Source organism: Lutra lutra, chromosome 10 (assembly GCF_902655055.1).
Source record: "Lutra lutra chromosome 10, mLutLut1.2, whole genome shotgun sequence".
In the NCBI taxonomy this organism is placed as follows: domain Eukaryota; kingdom Metazoa; phylum Chordata; class Mammalia; order Carnivora; family Mustelidae; genus Lutra; species Lutra lutra.
Genome location: NC_062287.1, coordinates 8,975,539 through 8,992,557, shown reverse-complemented (window position 1 = coordinate 8,992,557; position 17,019 = coordinate 8,975,539). Strand labels below are relative to the sequence as shown.

The 17,019-nt window shown below is 38.7% G+C and overlaps 1 protein-coding gene across 5 annotated transcripts in view; it reads right to left on the bottom strand.

Moving 5' to 3' along the window:
• BCO2 (beta-carotene oxygenase 2) overlaps positions 1 to 17,019 on the bottom strand; it is a 48,085-nt gene that overhangs the window by 24,636 nt on the left and 6,430 nt on the right. For 2 of the 5 annotated variants that reach the window (XM_047747498.1, XM_047747497.1), the window contains exons 2-5: positions 16,011 to 16,089; positions 15,124 to 15,235; positions 14,982 to 15,033; positions 6,404 to 6,610 (exon numbers count right to left, since the gene is read on the bottom strand). In XM_047747498.1, coding sequence (XP_047603454.1) covers positions 6,404 to 6,610; positions 14,982 to 15,033; positions 15,124 to 15,235; positions 16,011 to 16,073 — 434 coding nt within the window. In that variant the 5' untranslated portion in view covers positions 16,074 to 16,089. Of the gene's footprint in view, positions 1 to 6,403; positions 6,611 to 10,772; positions 10,919 to 11,057; positions 11,153 to 14,981; positions 15,034 to 15,123; positions 15,236 to 16,010; positions 16,090 to 17,019 lie in introns of those variants that run through there. The other 3 variants (XM_047747501.1, XM_047747500.1, XM_047747499.1) reach the window with 3 other exon arrangements.

Genomic DNA, 17,019 nt, shown 5'->3' with positions numbered 1-17,019 from the left:
AATGTCCTGACTGCCAATTCTTTTTTTTTTTTAAGATTTTATTTATTTATTTGACAGACAAGAGAGAGATCCCAAGCAGGCAGAGAGGCAGGCAGAGAGAGAGGGGGAAGCAGGCTCCCCGCTGAGCAGAGACCCCGATGCAGGGCTCGATCCAGGACCCTGAGATCATGACCTGAGCTGAAGGCAGAGGCTCTAACCCACTGAGCCGCCCAGGTGCCCCTTGACTGCCAATTTTTGCCAGCCATTGAATGAGGCAGTTTTTATGCATTATCTCCTTTAATTCTCATACCCAATCATTAAATCTGTATTATTAGCCGCATTTCTTATGGAAAAACTTGCTGAAGACCACAGCATTGAAAAATGGCAAAAAAAAAAAAAAAAGAAAAAAAAAGGGATTTGAAACCACTCCATCTAAGTCTAAATATAATGAGATCAGCAAAAAATAAAATTATTGGGGCACCTGGCCAGCTCAGTCAGGAGAGCATGCAACTCTTGATCTCAGCGATGTGAGCTTAAGCCCCACATTGGGCACAGAGATTCCTTAAAAAGTAATAAATAAATAATTTAAAAATAATTAGAATAGGCAATCGGATGGATAGAAAAAGAATCAGGAGAAAGTGTGGGAATCCGAGGATGACAGAATTTTAAGACGAGTGGTCGGTAAAGTCAAACACTGTCAAAAAGTCAGGCTAAGGACTGGAAGGCCCGTTTCATTTAATAATTAACAGGTTTTGGTGACCTTTTTGAGAACAGATACTGTAGAGTGATGGATTAAAAGTCAGAGGGCAGCTAACCCAGAAGACACCAGGAAGCAGGTAAACAGAGGCAGTGAGAGGAGAATGGATATTAGCTGGAGGGGAAGGTGAAATAGGGAGCCAGGGTTTTCTAGGAAGAGAGGACATCTGGAGGCCAAGATGAGGGGTAGGTGAAGGAGAAACAGACACAAGGGGAGGGTGTGAATGATGTGGCAAGTTTCAGAGGAGAAGACGAGGGCCACTTCCTCCTCTGATCATGAGGAGGCAGGAGAAGGCACTTTTTTTTTTAAGATTTAATTTATTTATTTGATGGAGAGATGGCGAGAGAGGGAGCAGAAGCTGGCAGAGCAGGAGAGGGAAAAGCAGGCTTCCTGCTGAGCAGGGAGCCCAACCAGGCGCCTGAGAAGGTCCTTTTGTGGGTAAGTCTGGAGATGGGGGAAAAGTGCAGGTTGAACTAAGGTCAGTTGCTCCTCGGTGAGTCACATACAGAAACTACACCAGGTGGAACTGTCATACAAAGAAAACTTTATTTGTAGCAGACAAGGAGATCACGGGGAGCAATTTCCAAAGCTGCAACTCCCTGAGCAAGGGAGGATGTGTTCTTTTTATTTAGGGTTAGGATGAATATTTAGAAAGAGGAGCCCGGAGCGCCTGGGTGGCTCAGTCCTTAAGGGTCTGCCTTGCACTCAGGTCATGATCCCGGGGTCCTCAGGTGGAGCCCCGCATCAGGCTCCCCACGCAATGGGAAACCTACTTCTCCCTCTCCCACTCCCCCTGCTTGTGTTCCCTCTCTCCCTGTCAAATAAATAAAAATCTTAAAAAAAAAAAAAAGAAAGAAAGAAAGAAAGAAAAGGAAAGAGGAGCCCTGCCATGGTGGGGGGGTGAGGAGAGCATAAGTTCACACATGCACCTTAAGGTGATGTGCCTAGACGTGTGTTGTGCTCTTCCCTGGGCAGAGGTGAAGGTGACTGTCAGTCGTTCCCTGGGTCACCCCATGCATGGTCGATCTGTGCAGGCAGGAGTCAGGGGTTAAACTCAAACTGGTCTGGGCAGTCTGAGCAGTTATTGCTCCAGGGGTAGAGTTTGGGCTTATAGCCACCGGGTCTTGTCTGAGTTAAGAGATAAACTGGAAAGAAGGGCTCCAGGATGTAAACCTGGAGATTCACAGACCTGTACCCCTGGGGATAAAAATATATTATATGTTTATAAAAAATAAAATTAAAAAAAAAAAAAAAGGGACGCCTGGGTGGCTCAGTTGGTTGAGTGGCTGCCTTCGGCTCAGGTCATGATCCCGGCGTCCTGGGATCGAGTCCCACATCGGGCTCCTTGCTCAGCGGGGAGCCTGCTTCTCCCTCTGCCTCTGCCTGCCACTCTGTCTGCCTGTGCTCATGCTCTCTCTCTCTAACAAATAAATAAATAAAATCTTAAAAAAAAAAAAAAAAAAAAGAAGGGCTCCGGGAACAATGGGGGATAAAGATCAGTGGATATAAGCAGAACAGTAAAGGTTAAGTCCTGTGATCTAACTGCTAACCAGGGCAGTGGCAAGGAGCCCACATCCAGTTGTCCCTCTTCACTACTGAAGTCGTCCGGCTTGCCCGTTGACAATGAGAGGGATGAACAGAATGATGGAGGCTTTGGGAAAGGACACTGAAGGGACACTGTGGGATGCTGGCAGTACAGGGAAAACTAAATAAAGAAATATGCCCTGGCGACACCAAGGACTCAGCCAGGGCTGCAAACCATGATTTTGTCACTGAATCCACGAGCGAGGTTGCGGGTCTCCTCTGGACCTGCGGGGCAGGGAAGCAGGGATGGGCTCATGCAGGACTGGCAGCGGTTGGAGGGGGCCAGCGATCCCCAGGACGCAGGAGGTGGGGAAGGCGGTGAGAGTATATTTGAAGTGACTGACGGTGGAATCTGCACCCACGACAAGAAGTCAAAGGAGCGCTGATAAACTGAAAGGAGAGAGAAGACAGAGGAGGGGAGAGCCTGAGGAGGCTGGAAGTAAGTTTGATGGAACGGAGGAATGAGGACATGGGGGTTTTGAGCAGAGAGTGGAGTCTCGGAGTTCAAGATGTCAAGGGCAACATGATTCTGTGGCATAAGTTCCAGAATGTGGCCTTGCTGTGGTGGCACAGAGGGGACAGTCACCGCAGAGAGGATGGGAGGCTAGACTATCTTCTTTACGGATCCTGAAGTCAGTCTGGGAGAGCGGTAGGTATTAAAATGGTGAGGACAGGGGTGCCTGGGTGGCTCAGTCATTAAGTGTCTGCCTTCGGCTCAGGTCATGATCTCAGGGTCCTGGGACTGAGCCACACATCAGGCTCCCTGCTCAGCAGGAACCCTGTTTCTTCCTCTCCCACTCCCCCTGCTTGTGTTCCCTCTCTCATTATGTCTCTCTGCCAAGTAAATAAAATCTTTAAAATAAAGTAAAATAAACAAAACAAAATAAAATGCTGAGGACAGTTCCTATTCTACCCAGATTCACGACATTTAAAAAAACCGATAAACACGCAATCATTGATATCATGGATGAAATCACTGATAAAATATTTTGATTGAAGAAGGGCCTTTGTCATGTCGCTGCTATGTCTGCAGGAGACAGAGACTCCTGAATGGCATCTCACTAAGGGACCAGAGACTCAGAATGGAGGGGGGCTACTCTCATTCGCAGGTTGGGGTGCCCTGGCTTTAGGACCCCACCCACCTAAGGAGTCTGATCTGGGGAGCCCAGCACTAAACCAAACCCCCTCTTTGACCTAAAGGCACCTGTACCTCACACCCAAGGGAATGGCCAGACCCTGTTCCTGCTGTAAATGCCTACCGCTGGCTCAGAAGAAATGGATTTAAAGTACTAAGCAGACATTCACGGGGACCAGCCACACCACCACTTCCCCCACAAAGATGTTTATCTTTAAAGAGGCCTGTAGTGCAAGCCTAGGCCCTCAGTAGCTCTGCTGCTTGGTTTTAAAATTTACTAGAGCTACTTCAGCAGCAGATGAAAGACCATATGCTTTTGCAAGAGTCTGTTACTCTCTCGGGGTTGGACTAGTAGTTTTGTTTTTCTCTCTCTTCCTCCCCCTTCTTTTTGCCTTAGAATCTTTTTTCAAATTATAACTTGCATCGAATACAGATACCTAAGTAGAAAAAAGCACAACTATGCTGATTAGGGCCAGGGGGATCTATAGGCCAGCTCATTCACCTTCTTTTTCTCTGCCTCCAAACCACCTTCCCATTCAGCCATTAAAAATTAAAAATGATGGTCATTCAGATTTCATAGCAACATGGATTAAAAGGCTTATGATAGTGTGAAAGCTTTTTAAATCAGAGCAAAAAGAAAATCAGTTAATATCCAAAACATAAAGAAAGTGTACAACTCAACAGCCAAAAAAAAAAAAACCAGTCTGGGGCACCTGGGTGGCTCAGTCAATTAAGCTTCTGCCTTTGGCTCAGGTCATGATCCCAGGGTCCTGGGATCAAATCCCACATCTGGCTCATTGCTCAGCAGGGAGCCTACTCTTCCTCTGCATGCCATTCCCCCTGCTGTGCTCTCATTCCCTATCTCCCTCTCTATCAAATAAATAAATAAAATCATTTAAAATAAAAAATAAAATAAATGCTCTAATTGAAAAATGGGCAGACGATCTGAATAGACATTTTCCCAAAGAAGACCTCCAAATGTCTAAGAGACACATGAAAAGATGCTCAACGTCACTAATCATGATGGAAATGCAAATCAAAACCACAATGAGATGGCACCTCACAGTTAGATAGGATGGGTGGAATCAAAGAAATGAAAAATAGCAAAAGGTGGTGAGGATGTTGAGAAAAGGGAACTCTCATGCACTGTCAGTGGGAATGCAAATTGGTGCAGCCACGTGGAAAACAGTATTGGAGGTTCCTCAAAAAATTAAAAACAGAATTATCACGTGATCCATTAATTCTACTTCTGGGTATTTATCTGAAGAAAATAGAAACACTGACTCCAAAAGCATGTGATCTCATTTATATACAGAATCTTCAAAAAACAAAACAAAACCAAACAAAAAAGCCCAAGCTCACAGATACACAGAACAGATTGGTGGTTGCAAAATATGGATGGAGGAGAGGGTAAGGGTAGCTGAAAAGGGTGAAAGACATCAAAAGGTACAAATATAAATAAAAGTAATGGGAATGTAATATACAGCATGGTGACTATAGTCAATAATACTATATTGCATATTTGAAAGTTATTAAGAGAATAAATCTTAAAAGTCCTTATCACAAGAAAAAATTTTTTGTAACTACCTGTGGTGACAGGTGTTAACTAGTCTTACTGTGGTAACCATTTCACAACACATACAAACATAAAATCATTATGTTGTAGACCTGAAACTAATATAATGTTATGTCAATTATACTTAAATTAAAAAACTCTACATACAATATGATTGTAATTATATAAACCAATCTATAAAATGGGGCAAAGACTAGCAGGAAATACACCAAAGTGCTAACAGAGGATGTGGTCCACATTTCCCTCTGCTCTGTTCTGTATTTCAGAAAGTTTTATACAAGAAAAAACTTCTAAAATGAGGAAAAGTTTTAATATTCAAAAATGTTTAAAACAAAGATGATTCCTTCCCTACCATAGGGGTTTCTTTACATCACTTCATGTCCCTAACTAAATGTACAGAGAAATAATATACTTAAGAATTATTGGTGTTTTCATTTATTTACATGTATTTATTGAGAGCTATTTAAGAGCAGGTCACCCCCTGGATATTAGGGATTTAGGGCGAACAGGAAAAATTCTCTGCTTACATGGAACTTATATTCTACTGGAGAAACATGGTCAATAAACAAACAAACAAATACTAGGCATTTGATAGTGCTATGCAGAGAATTAAAAGAGGTAATACCATTTTTTAAAAAGATTTTATTTATTTATTTGAGAGAGAGAGCACATGAGCAAGGGGAGGAGTAGAGGGAGGGGGACAAACAGACTCTGAGCTGAGTGCCAAGCCCATCAGTGGGTTGGGTCTCAGGATCCTGAAATCATGGCCTGAGCCGAAACCAAGAAACCAGGAGTCAGATGCTCAACTGACTGAGCCATGCAGGTGCCCCAATATGTACTATAATTAATAATAGCATTTTTAGATCTGGGGATCAGGGACGGCTCAAAGGACGTGAGACTTGAGCTGATATCTGAATGACAAGAATCAGACTTGGGAAGATAGACAAGAGCCGATGCCAAGACCCTGAGCAAAAACAAATGTGTCCAGTTTGAGGAACTGAAAGAGCCATCGTATCTGGGGAACACTGGGTAGGGGAGGTGTGTGAGGTGAAGACATTGCTTCTTCCTTCAGGAACTTGTGGTGAAACAGGTTTCGGTAGTCATACGGACCGTTCCTGACACTTCTCTTTTGGCAGAAGCCCTCAGAGGATGACAAATTCATAATATTCTGCAAAGCAGAAAAGTCAGGACTTTTTTTCCCCCCAGAATTAAGTGTCTCTCCTTTTTTTTTCCTGTAAACTACAATTTTTTCACCTGTAATCAAAGGGACTGCATAACCATGTTAGCCTTAGAGAGAAAACAGATTTAATGCCTATTCCATAGAACCAGCCATGCCAAAAAATCGAAATCGTTCTCCAAAATCAAGACTTACTTGTCCTTCCCAAACTCGAATTTCCCAGGCCCAATTCGAAGAAGACTGCCACTGAGCCACTTGGGAAAATGTCCTCGGACTTGAGCAGAGACCACCTGTGGCGTCTCCTCCACCGTGGTTAGTAGCGGTGTAATACATGGAAGCCCCTCACGCTTACCGACTGCTGCCTTCTTCTGATCGGTACCCTCCATGTATTTTTTTTCAAAACTGTGAAGAGGAAATCAAGAGCACAAAAAAAATTGTATAAGATATCTGTTTCTCCATAGACAATACTCTTACCTACTGGTAAGGGAAAAGTAAACCCAACACCAAATATAGTCTCCAAATTCCTCTCCTTCCTCATTCTCAAACTGTCACCTCTCTGGTTCTCCATTTTTGAACTACAACAATCCCCTTTTTTTTGTATTCTTGCTGTACAAATCTGCCTAAGAATTAACTCAGGAATGTATTATTATCATTTCTCCTGGTTGAACAATGCTCCTCTTTTCAAAAGACTGAATCTACGTATTAACCTTAGATGTGCTAAAAGCAACCTCATTGTAATGATAAAAAATGACCACTATTCATCACTATCCTAATTATATTAACCAGAATGGGATGCCAAAGATTTCACAGCAACTTATATGAGAATTTAGTAGGATGTAATTCAATTTCTTCCACTTTATTGACATATGCATGAACTTGCATGGCATTTTCAGAAGGGTGTCATGAACTGAATTATGCAGTGATACCCGGTCTGAAATTGCCTGAAGTTCAAAAAGCCACAGGAAGAAAAAAATCATTATTATATAGGAAGATGAAAATTATCCTTTTTATTTCGTATTTATTTGGTGTTCACAAGGCAGTGTTGCCTAACACAGAGGGGTGGTCAGATATGAAGTTAATTAGTGCTTTATTTCATAAAATTTTAACAGTAAGATAGAGTCTAAACTAGAAAAACTAACACACAGACACTATTCCTCTGAAGAAGTGAGATTTGCATTACTTTAACAAAATATTTTACAATGTTATATTTATTATCTCATTTCTTTCAAATCTTTATAAAATTCAGTTTAGAGTACGATTCCTTCTACTTTCCTATACATAACAATTCAGTCAAAGCCAAATATTTCCTGCTTTCCCAAATAAAATTGACTAATCTATCCCTAAGGAATGCTACTATTGTTCAAATTCTATCTTAAATGCTACCTCCTTTATGAGGAAATGTAGTGTAATATTTAATAAGAGTACTGTCCCCGATTCTGCCAGGGGCCAAACTGCTTGGTTTCAAATCCTGATCTGCCATTTTTCAAATAAATAGCCTTGAACAAGGCAACCTCTCTGTGCTCTGTTTCCTCCTTTCTAAGGTGAGGATAATAATAATTCTTATTACTTCTAAGATTATAAATAACAAATAGGTTATGTAAGGTTTTTAGAACATAGTAAATGCTCAAAAATGTTAGCTATCATTATTTACATAGCTTTTCATGATCAACAAGATGTAGTATCATCTTCCTTCAAATTATTTATTCAGGGATAAAAAGTATTCAAACCTGATGTAAATGAACATACAAACAGACCGTTTATACTGTAATCAGTGTCTTGTTTGAGAGCTGTTTCTCTAAGTATGGTCTGAGGACTACTTGGAACAAAAATACGTGGTATTACTGTTAAAATGCAGATTTATGGACTCCACCTTGGACCTAATTAGAATTTTTGGGATAAAGCAAGCAAGCATTCTTTGGCATATGAAAATTTAAGAACCACAATATTAGGGGTATAAAGAGGATGCTTTGAAACCCTTATCTTACTACTTTTATTTATATTATGCATATTCATCTCACTCTCCTTTTACATTAAAATAAACGTCCTGAGGTCAGTTATTTTAGTCCTCTCACCTTAGTGGAATTAAATTGAATACCCTGATTGGACATTTGTCTGAATAGAGATTCATGACTTTAAAACACTTCACATTTTAGAAAAAACTTACATGTCTATATGTACTGTACTTCATAGCATGTTATTGGCCGTTTTTTATATATTCTTCAGAATTTCCACCGTACTTGATATTGTGATCTATACCTCCTTAATCCCCTTTCTAGTCTTGGTTCCTGAAAACACTGCACTTGTCTAACTTCCTTGCTCCCTCTTTGTTTGCTTCACTTATTAGCTGACAACCTTGGTAAGTTACTAATCACTCTGAGCCTCGAGTTTTTCAGTGATAATGGGGGTAATGGGGATGAAAGAAGGATAATACTTCCCATTTATGTTTGTTGTCGTAACTAAATATGGTAGTAGATAATTTCTAAATGTTAACTCCCTTAATTGGCTCCTCTTCCCCCTTATCACCTCCTGAGCCTGACCTTGAACCTGGACTCTTTATAATCTCAGCACACCCTCCTTGGTAGTCTGTCTCATCTAGTCCCTTAATTTCACCAAGTACTTCTTGCAAGTGACTCTCAACATGTCAAATGCGAACTGTTCATTTTCACCTTTCCAAATCCACTTTTCCCACCTGCTAAATCACCTAGCTTCAAAATCTCTGTGGGCCTTGAGTTCCTCTTCTTCACTATCCCCTCACATTCACTAAGTGGTTAAATTCTGACTATATCCAGACAGAGCCAGGAAGAGAATGCTACAGGGATGATATAGGGGGGCCAGTATAAATTACTAAGGATCAGAAGTTTACAAGAGTGCCTTGGGCAAATCCTTTGTAAAGATTTGTGCTAGTCCACACCACCCGGGCAGCTCCCCCAATTTTTCTTCCGGCCCGAACCTGTCCTCCTCAGCATCAGTGCTTCAACTTCTCCTACCCATCAGTCATGCCCTTTCTACTGACCTAATTAAGGCCCACACAACCTCTTAGATGATATTATCAAAATCTCTTAATTGGAAGGAGAAAACAGGGAAGTTATCTACTATGGGAGCCTCCAAACGGTTAGGCCTCTTGATTCCTTTATCCCTTGAGATGGCTAGAGGCCACAAGCCAATTGCTTCCAGCCCTAAACAGCACACGGGGTTCCAGATCCCATCGAGGTAAAAATATTATCATTTTCTATGTGTGCTATGATGTGAAAAAAGTTGGGAAGCACTGCTACTAAATTAATCTTCCTAAGTACAGATCTGACTGTATCCAATGATCCTCCAAAAGCCTTCACAAATGACTCCTCACTGTCTACCAGGTAAAGTTTAAACTGCTTGGCCAGGCACTGAAGACACTGTACAATCTCACACCAGCTGACCTGTCCACGTCCCCCCTCACTAATGCCTTCCCTTCCAGCCAAACTAAACCACTCCCCATTCTCTCCTCTTCATCATAATTATATCCTTCTCTTCATCTAAGATATTTCCCATCTCCTCCAGGTGAAATTCACTTACCCTACTCATCCTTCAAGATCACTCAAGATCCAGTGTCCACATCACCCACTTCTTAAACACAACATTCCCATTTCCTATAGCAAGAACTGATTCTCCTTAGTCTGAACTCACACAGCACCTATTTCAGCTCTGTTATGGCACTCATCTTACTCTCTCTTGTGCAATAAAGATGAATACAATTTATAACCTCTACCCCTTGAGTAAAGGGTCACTTGTTTCTACACCCACTCCAGTACCTAAAACACTGCCTTGCGTACTGCAAGCACTAAATTACTGAATTATAGAATTTTCAAGTTTATAGTGCATATTAGTAGGACTTTTGATAGCTCAACACCAGCCAATTTCAAGAAATAAAATCATGTAACAATAGTAGCTGTAATAGAAAGCTATAAAACCAAAAAAACCCCAGAATTTAAGAATCTAAGGCAGCCCCCCAGAATGCAAACCGAAGAACCGTACATTTACATTAGGACACGTAGCAGTGATTTTCAATTGAGAAGGTTCTAAATAGTAACTATTCTTCCTATTGCAGATCCGAGAGAATCCCTACACCCTGAATCCTGCCCCATATGTTATACAAAATAGGTAAATACAAGACTGCTTCCCTGACAGGTAAAGAAATCTTGACTCATTCTTCCTTAACTCTCAGCTCTGTGGTGTTGCTGCCTGTATCTGCTACGGTGAAAAGCTTAGAAGCCCCCAGTACTCTTCAGAAAGAGGCACAGAATTAAAAGCCTAAGCTGCGGGGCACCTCGGTGGCTCAGTGGGTTAAGCCGCTGCCTTCGGCTCAGGTCGTGATCTCGGGGTACTGGGATCGAGTCCCGCATCGGGCTCTCTGCTCGGCGGGGAGCCTGCTTCCCCCCCACCCCCCCACCCCGCCTCTCTGCCTGCCTCTCTGTCTACTTGTGATCTCTCTCTGTCAAATAAATAAATAAAATCTTTAAAAAAAAAAAAAAGCCTAAGCTGCTAAGAAGAGGAGGAAGGTGGGGCGGGGAGGAGGCAAATCCCCTACCTGGGATCGAGTGTACTACCACAGAAAGCAAGCCCACTGCAATGGTAGAAAGGTTGCTGACAAAATGGAGAAAGGTCTGAAAAAACATTCTGGTATTGAATTAAGCAACAACAGATCCTGTGATTTCCAAAACCTCCCAGTTAACTTCCTGGGCTGTCCTTGGCTCACTGACAGAATAGGAGGGAATGGGGGAGGAAGCCAGGAAGGGCAGACAAGGGACAGGGCTTCCAGAACCTGCAATCTCTCCTGTTTGGCCGCATTTCCAGAAGTATCCCAATTACCTACCTATGATAAGTAGCTGTTTGAAATTCTGAAACTGGACCACCAATAGTGGTCTCCCTTCCTAAACTTTCTTCTTTCAAACCTCTTCTCACATTAGGATTAAGAGCCTTGATCCACGGCTCAGTTTCATTATGCCACCTCTCGCCTCTGAAAGAGTCATATCACTTTTCTTACAGAATAAAGTCCAATTGTTGTCTATCAACAAAGGACTCTACAATCTGGCCACACCTACCTTTCCATCTTTGCCCCTCTGCTTTCTAGCATTTCATCCCTCCTTTTCTTTTCCATTTATATAATTTACAAAACAGTTTCTGACAATATAGTACGAATAAGGCTCTGTGAAGGTATGCCCTTGATAAACATATAATCATGTATATTTTTATTCATTTAACGCTTTTGAGCACCAATACATCAAATACTGTGCTACAAATTGAGAATATAAGGAAACAAAATTCAGTCCCTGCTCTCCAGCAGTTTAGATGATGCACTATTGCCCTTCGTGAATTCTCAGCTCAGGAAAAATCTTATCTAACATAGCACGTACTTTTGTTCTTTGGTGCCATTTTAACAAACTTTCTCCTGTCTGAAATATCCTCCCTCTTTCCTTATCAAAAACCCATTTCACTACCTCTCTGACCCCTTTGCAAACTCTTCTAGTAACTTCCACCAAAAGGAGTTAACTAGCACTGCACAGACACACTTCTAACGTTTACCTATCATGTCTTCCTAGCAAAGACATGTAAGTGTATTTCGAGAAAGGAGTGTTGACAACTGTCAGAAGGGAGAACAAAGAGTACCTTAAACTATGCTGTATTCCCCATAGTGCCTAGCAGATATTGATGTACAAAGACATTCAATATCTATTTTTATTGGTAAACAGTGAGAAATAATTTATAAACTTTTGAAATTTTATTGAAGTGAGTATTAGAAGTGTAAATTAAAGGGCAATAGCATATCTGCAGTTGTTAATTATTCAGAGATAATTATTGTTTGTGTGGATGGTACCAAAGACATCAAAATTTGATAAAAAATCAGTCTTATCGGCTGTCAAGAACTTTTATCCTAGGATGTAGCTGTTCTGACCAGTAAGCACATTGTGACTAAAAATCAGTTCCCTAGTCTTAATCATACCAAATGAAATGATCAAACCAATTCTCTGAACCAGCATAGGAAAGAACATATTGAACAATGGTGACACCATCAAGATATAACAAGCACATTATGAAAAGCCCTCTGAAATAATGTTAGCCTTGTCTTTCTCATTAGTTAGTAAGTGTGAATTATGATGTGTCAGTAGAGACATCTTTGTATTTATTTATTTTTTATTTTTTAAAGATTTTATTTATTTGTCAGAGAGAGAGGAGAGCGAGCGAGCACAGGCAGACAGAATGGCAGGCAGAGGCAGAGGGAGAAGCAGACTCCCCACCAAACAAGGAGCCCGATGTGGGACTCGATCCCAGGACGCTGGGATCATGACCTGAGCCGAAGGCAGCTGCTTAACCAACTGAGCCACCCAGGCATCCCGAGACATCTTTGTATTTAGAACACTAAAAAATTCTGTAAGTTAACAGGATAACTCAAACTCCAGGAGACATGTCATATTAACTCAAATATAGTCTTCTGTTTACATTCAGTATTTTAAAATTCAAATACTAATAGTTACTTCATTGACCTCCAACCTACCCTGCACCATTAGCATATCCCTCTGCAAACCTAATTTTTTCCACTTAACCAGTATTTTTAGTTAATATTTTATTTTAATGTTTTCAATCTTTTCTTGAGTATTTATGTAATGTGGTATATATGCTTTAAAATAGTAATCTGATTGCTGTTTTATTTATCAAATGAGATTTTACCATTTAGAAGGTAGCAAGGCAAATATGCTATACACCAAAGGAATACCAAATTCCCTGTGGTGCCATTTGTAAATATGTACAAATTTGTGATTGCTTATATTGGTAAAATATACATAAAATAGATTGAATTATCTATATGATTGAAAAATGTGTGCTGTGATTTTTAAAAACCTGATTAATATAGTTATCACATCTAAGAGTTATCATATAGAATTATAAAACATATTAAAATTCTTCAATAAAATCATAGCAATACCTTCCAACTTTTTTTTTAGAGGATTTTTTTTTTTAAGCTAGATGAGTTTTAGAGATCCTCTAATTGAAATTCAATTTATTCAATTTATAATAGGTTTGAAATGACTCACCAAGGTTACCTTGTTGTTAAGGCAATCTTTTTACTTCTGGATCACTAATTTTTGTCCCATGCCACACAGATGCTAAGGCTCTAAATATAATTTATTAACTTCATCACTGATACGGTTGATATGTAAAAAAGCCAACTCATGTAAGGTTCTGGTTAGTAATTTCTCATTTTTATTTTATCACTTTTACCACAAGAAAATAATTTTAAACCAAGAATTTTTATTAGTCATATAGAATAACTAATAGTGAAAATAATCAAATGGTAACATTAAATAGCAATACCTTAGTCATATTTTATTACATATTGTGAAACTGGACAAATTACCTTGAGGTTTTAGTTTTTTTATAATACTGCCATGAAAAACATTTTTAAATTATCTCCATAGCTATCTGATATTTAGACAGAGTATTCTAAAAGAAAAAGTGCAATACTGTGAAATATTTTCAAATTAACTCACTGAGTCTTCTTTTAGGATTTTAAGAAAGGCTAGGAAGTTTAAGGGAAAAAAAGAATCTATATGTAATTAAAATACTTTACACTTTTATGAAATATGTCAAATATTTAACCCTCAAAAAAAAACTACATACTTCATATTAATGTCCAGTCTAAAGCCCCTTTTAAATCTAGAAAAGAAATTCAAGGACTCTCCCCTTCTATGTTTAAGGCACACATTTTCTTTAACAACTAGAGAGCTTTCAGAGCATAAATGTCATTCTTTTAATACAACAACAATGGGCTTAAATTCTTGGCTTATTTTAAGTACACAATTTTATTTGTGCAGTGTGTTTGCAATCACTGTAAACCTCTGTCTCAGGAGCTCTCTTTTTTGTATTAGAAAGTTTTCAATAGTATTGGCTTCTTTGAAGAGTCCATCTAGCTCGTCAATATAAGATGCATCTACTGCTGCTCTCTCACTAATGAGGAAAAAAAAGTATTACATTAAACTAAATAGAATGTCTAGTGACACTATCACAGTGATGTTCTTTATTATGTTATACTTGTTAGCTACTTCATTTAAATAGCTTTGCACGTCAAAAAGCTTCATTAATTTAGAAAGTCTTCAGTAAAAGTTAATTAGTCATGTAAATATTTTTGACAATTCAGTCTCCTGACACTGCAGACTATGTATCTTATAATACATTGTAATTCTATTATTAAACTATATACATTATTTTAACAACCACATAAACCATCATCCAAACACAATGATTGTCCAGTAGTTTAAAAAAAAAAAAACTTTAAAAAACAAAACAACAAAAAAGAACATCTTATAAACATGATAATCTCAGGCCAATAAAATATTAAACTCAGTCTTCAAATATAGACATAATATTTAAATATTTCATAAATATATTCATCTTTAATATCACTCTTATTAGCATTATCTTCAGTAAATGGCATTTTTCTCAAATAAGTTTTTTCATCAAATGTTAAATGTTAGATCATCTAATTAGAGACCAAAATACATCCAGCTTAGTCTTTAGTTCTGGTAATAACAAAACAAAGGATGTTTCGTGTAAAAGTTGGGGTTATTCTTTGAAAATAACCAACTAATTTATTATAAAAAACTACGGTAGAATAAAAAACTGTGAAATTACAATTACTGGATAGGTTTGCAGCCACTGAACTAAACTTCTCATTATGGAGTTTCCAGAAAAACATTATTTCTAAGAGAAAGACTCAAGAGTATATGCTATAAGTACTTGCCTTAAGATCTTTGCATATGTAGACAACATTAGATTAATTTCCTTGCTCATATCTGTTCAAAAAAAAAATTACTAAGTTATGAACTATAAACTTTCTGTATTATAAAATCAGTATTTAGAAATATATGCATTTTATATATCACCATTCAAATCTTTCTCCAGGGATTCATCTTTATAAAACAGTCCAGAGCTTTCCAAGAAAGAGGAATCTGATTTTCCAAGAGAGGACAATTGTGGACTATCTGGCATTTGAGGCTAATAGAAGAAAGTAAAGAAAACAATAAATAGTCAACAAGATCCTTAGGAAATATGTATTCTGTCCCCCAAAAAGGCAAATAAAACATCTTTCAGGAAAAAAGCAAACATGCTAGAAATTATATGCATTCATGTCCTAATGAGTCATTTGAAATTTTATTATCAAGAAAACTTTTAGGCCTAACAAGCACCTTGTCGAACATACTAAATTTTGCTTCGGTTTTACATTACACTTTGAATATATTAATTCCTTGATGAAAAAATTTCCTGTATCTTGAACCAGCAGATGTTTCCATAGCAATACAGTAAAACTTTCATTTAGACAATAGCCAAATGCTTGCAAAATTTTGCAAGATAACAAAATCTTTAAAAGGGAGCAAATAATGTCCCAAATGCAAACAGATGGAGTAGTGAAGAAGGGCAGAATGCAGCACTCTAAATTTTAAAATATCAGCAACTATAGTACCTAGGTATCCTACTTTTTAGAGCAAAACAATTACTTAAAATCCTATGTTTCATATAGGCACGAAGCCATTTCTGTTTCTCCCTCATGAATTACAACAAAGAAATTCCATCTCCCAATAGTTTCTTGAAGGCCTATACTATTTAGTGAAAAAACAGATGGAGTCAACATAGTTCCCGCTGGGACAATCCCACTTCGGGAATATGAAAACATTAAATTTCATTCATCAACAGAATTTTCTTAAGTAGAAAAAAATTTGAGAAGTATAAAAAATAAAACCAAAGATTAAGGCTCCAGGAGCATATGGATTACCTCCAGTTCTCTTGGTCTCTTGCAATTTCGAGTATCAGGTTTTAAAATGTGACTTGTCATCATATTCTGGAGGCAAGAGCTGAAAGGTTTAGAGGAATGCCAAATATAAGTACAAACTCCATGCTACAGCTTTTTTGAGTCTTTCCTGTTCTTTCCAGTCCCACCAATTTATTTCAGGCTCTCATTGTTCTTTTAGGCTCTCATTATCTGTCACTTACCTGAACTACTCACTTTCTCCCTGCCTTATTCCATCCTATCAACTGCTGTTTGGGCAATCTTTCAAAATTGATTACCATATTTCCTTAACTCAAAAAACTTCCCACTATTCACTGCTCCAGAACGAGTTCAATTTCCATGGTATGGCCACCCAAAGTCCTACATCACCTGGGGCCAACCTACTGTTCCTATGATTTTCATCTACTCCCCCAGCCAAACCAGTCTCTTGGGCACTTGTGCCTGTTTCAGAATTTAAGATTCCTCTACTTTCAAAAAATATTAATGTTAAAATATATGTTATAGTTTATCTAATTCAATGTCATTTTTCACAGATATGAACACAGAGGCAGAGATCGTTGATCAGGTTCAAACAAGTAAAACTGAGCCAGACTAGAACCAAGATTTCATGTCTGAGTTTCCACTGCCCTATCTTACCTTAATATAGCATCAAATTTTACTCTTAAATTACTCTCCCATCAACTCTGAAAATCATTTCCCTAGGAATCTGAAAGATTACGTTTAAACAAAGAAAAGACCTAGAAACCTACAAGGGGACAGCCCTCATGTCTTAATGAACGATGAGGAGCCGAATCTATACTCAATTATTAATTTACTTTGTTTTTTTGTTTGGTTTTTTTGCAGAAACTATGACGACCTGGATAACTGTAGTGAAACTGATTAGTCATACGTTCATATAAATAAGACAGAAAGATAGCAACAACAAATTGCAAATAAGAAATTCCCCGTAGTGCTCCTACATTGCTGTCAGTGCGTTTCCAGCATGTAAGTGCTG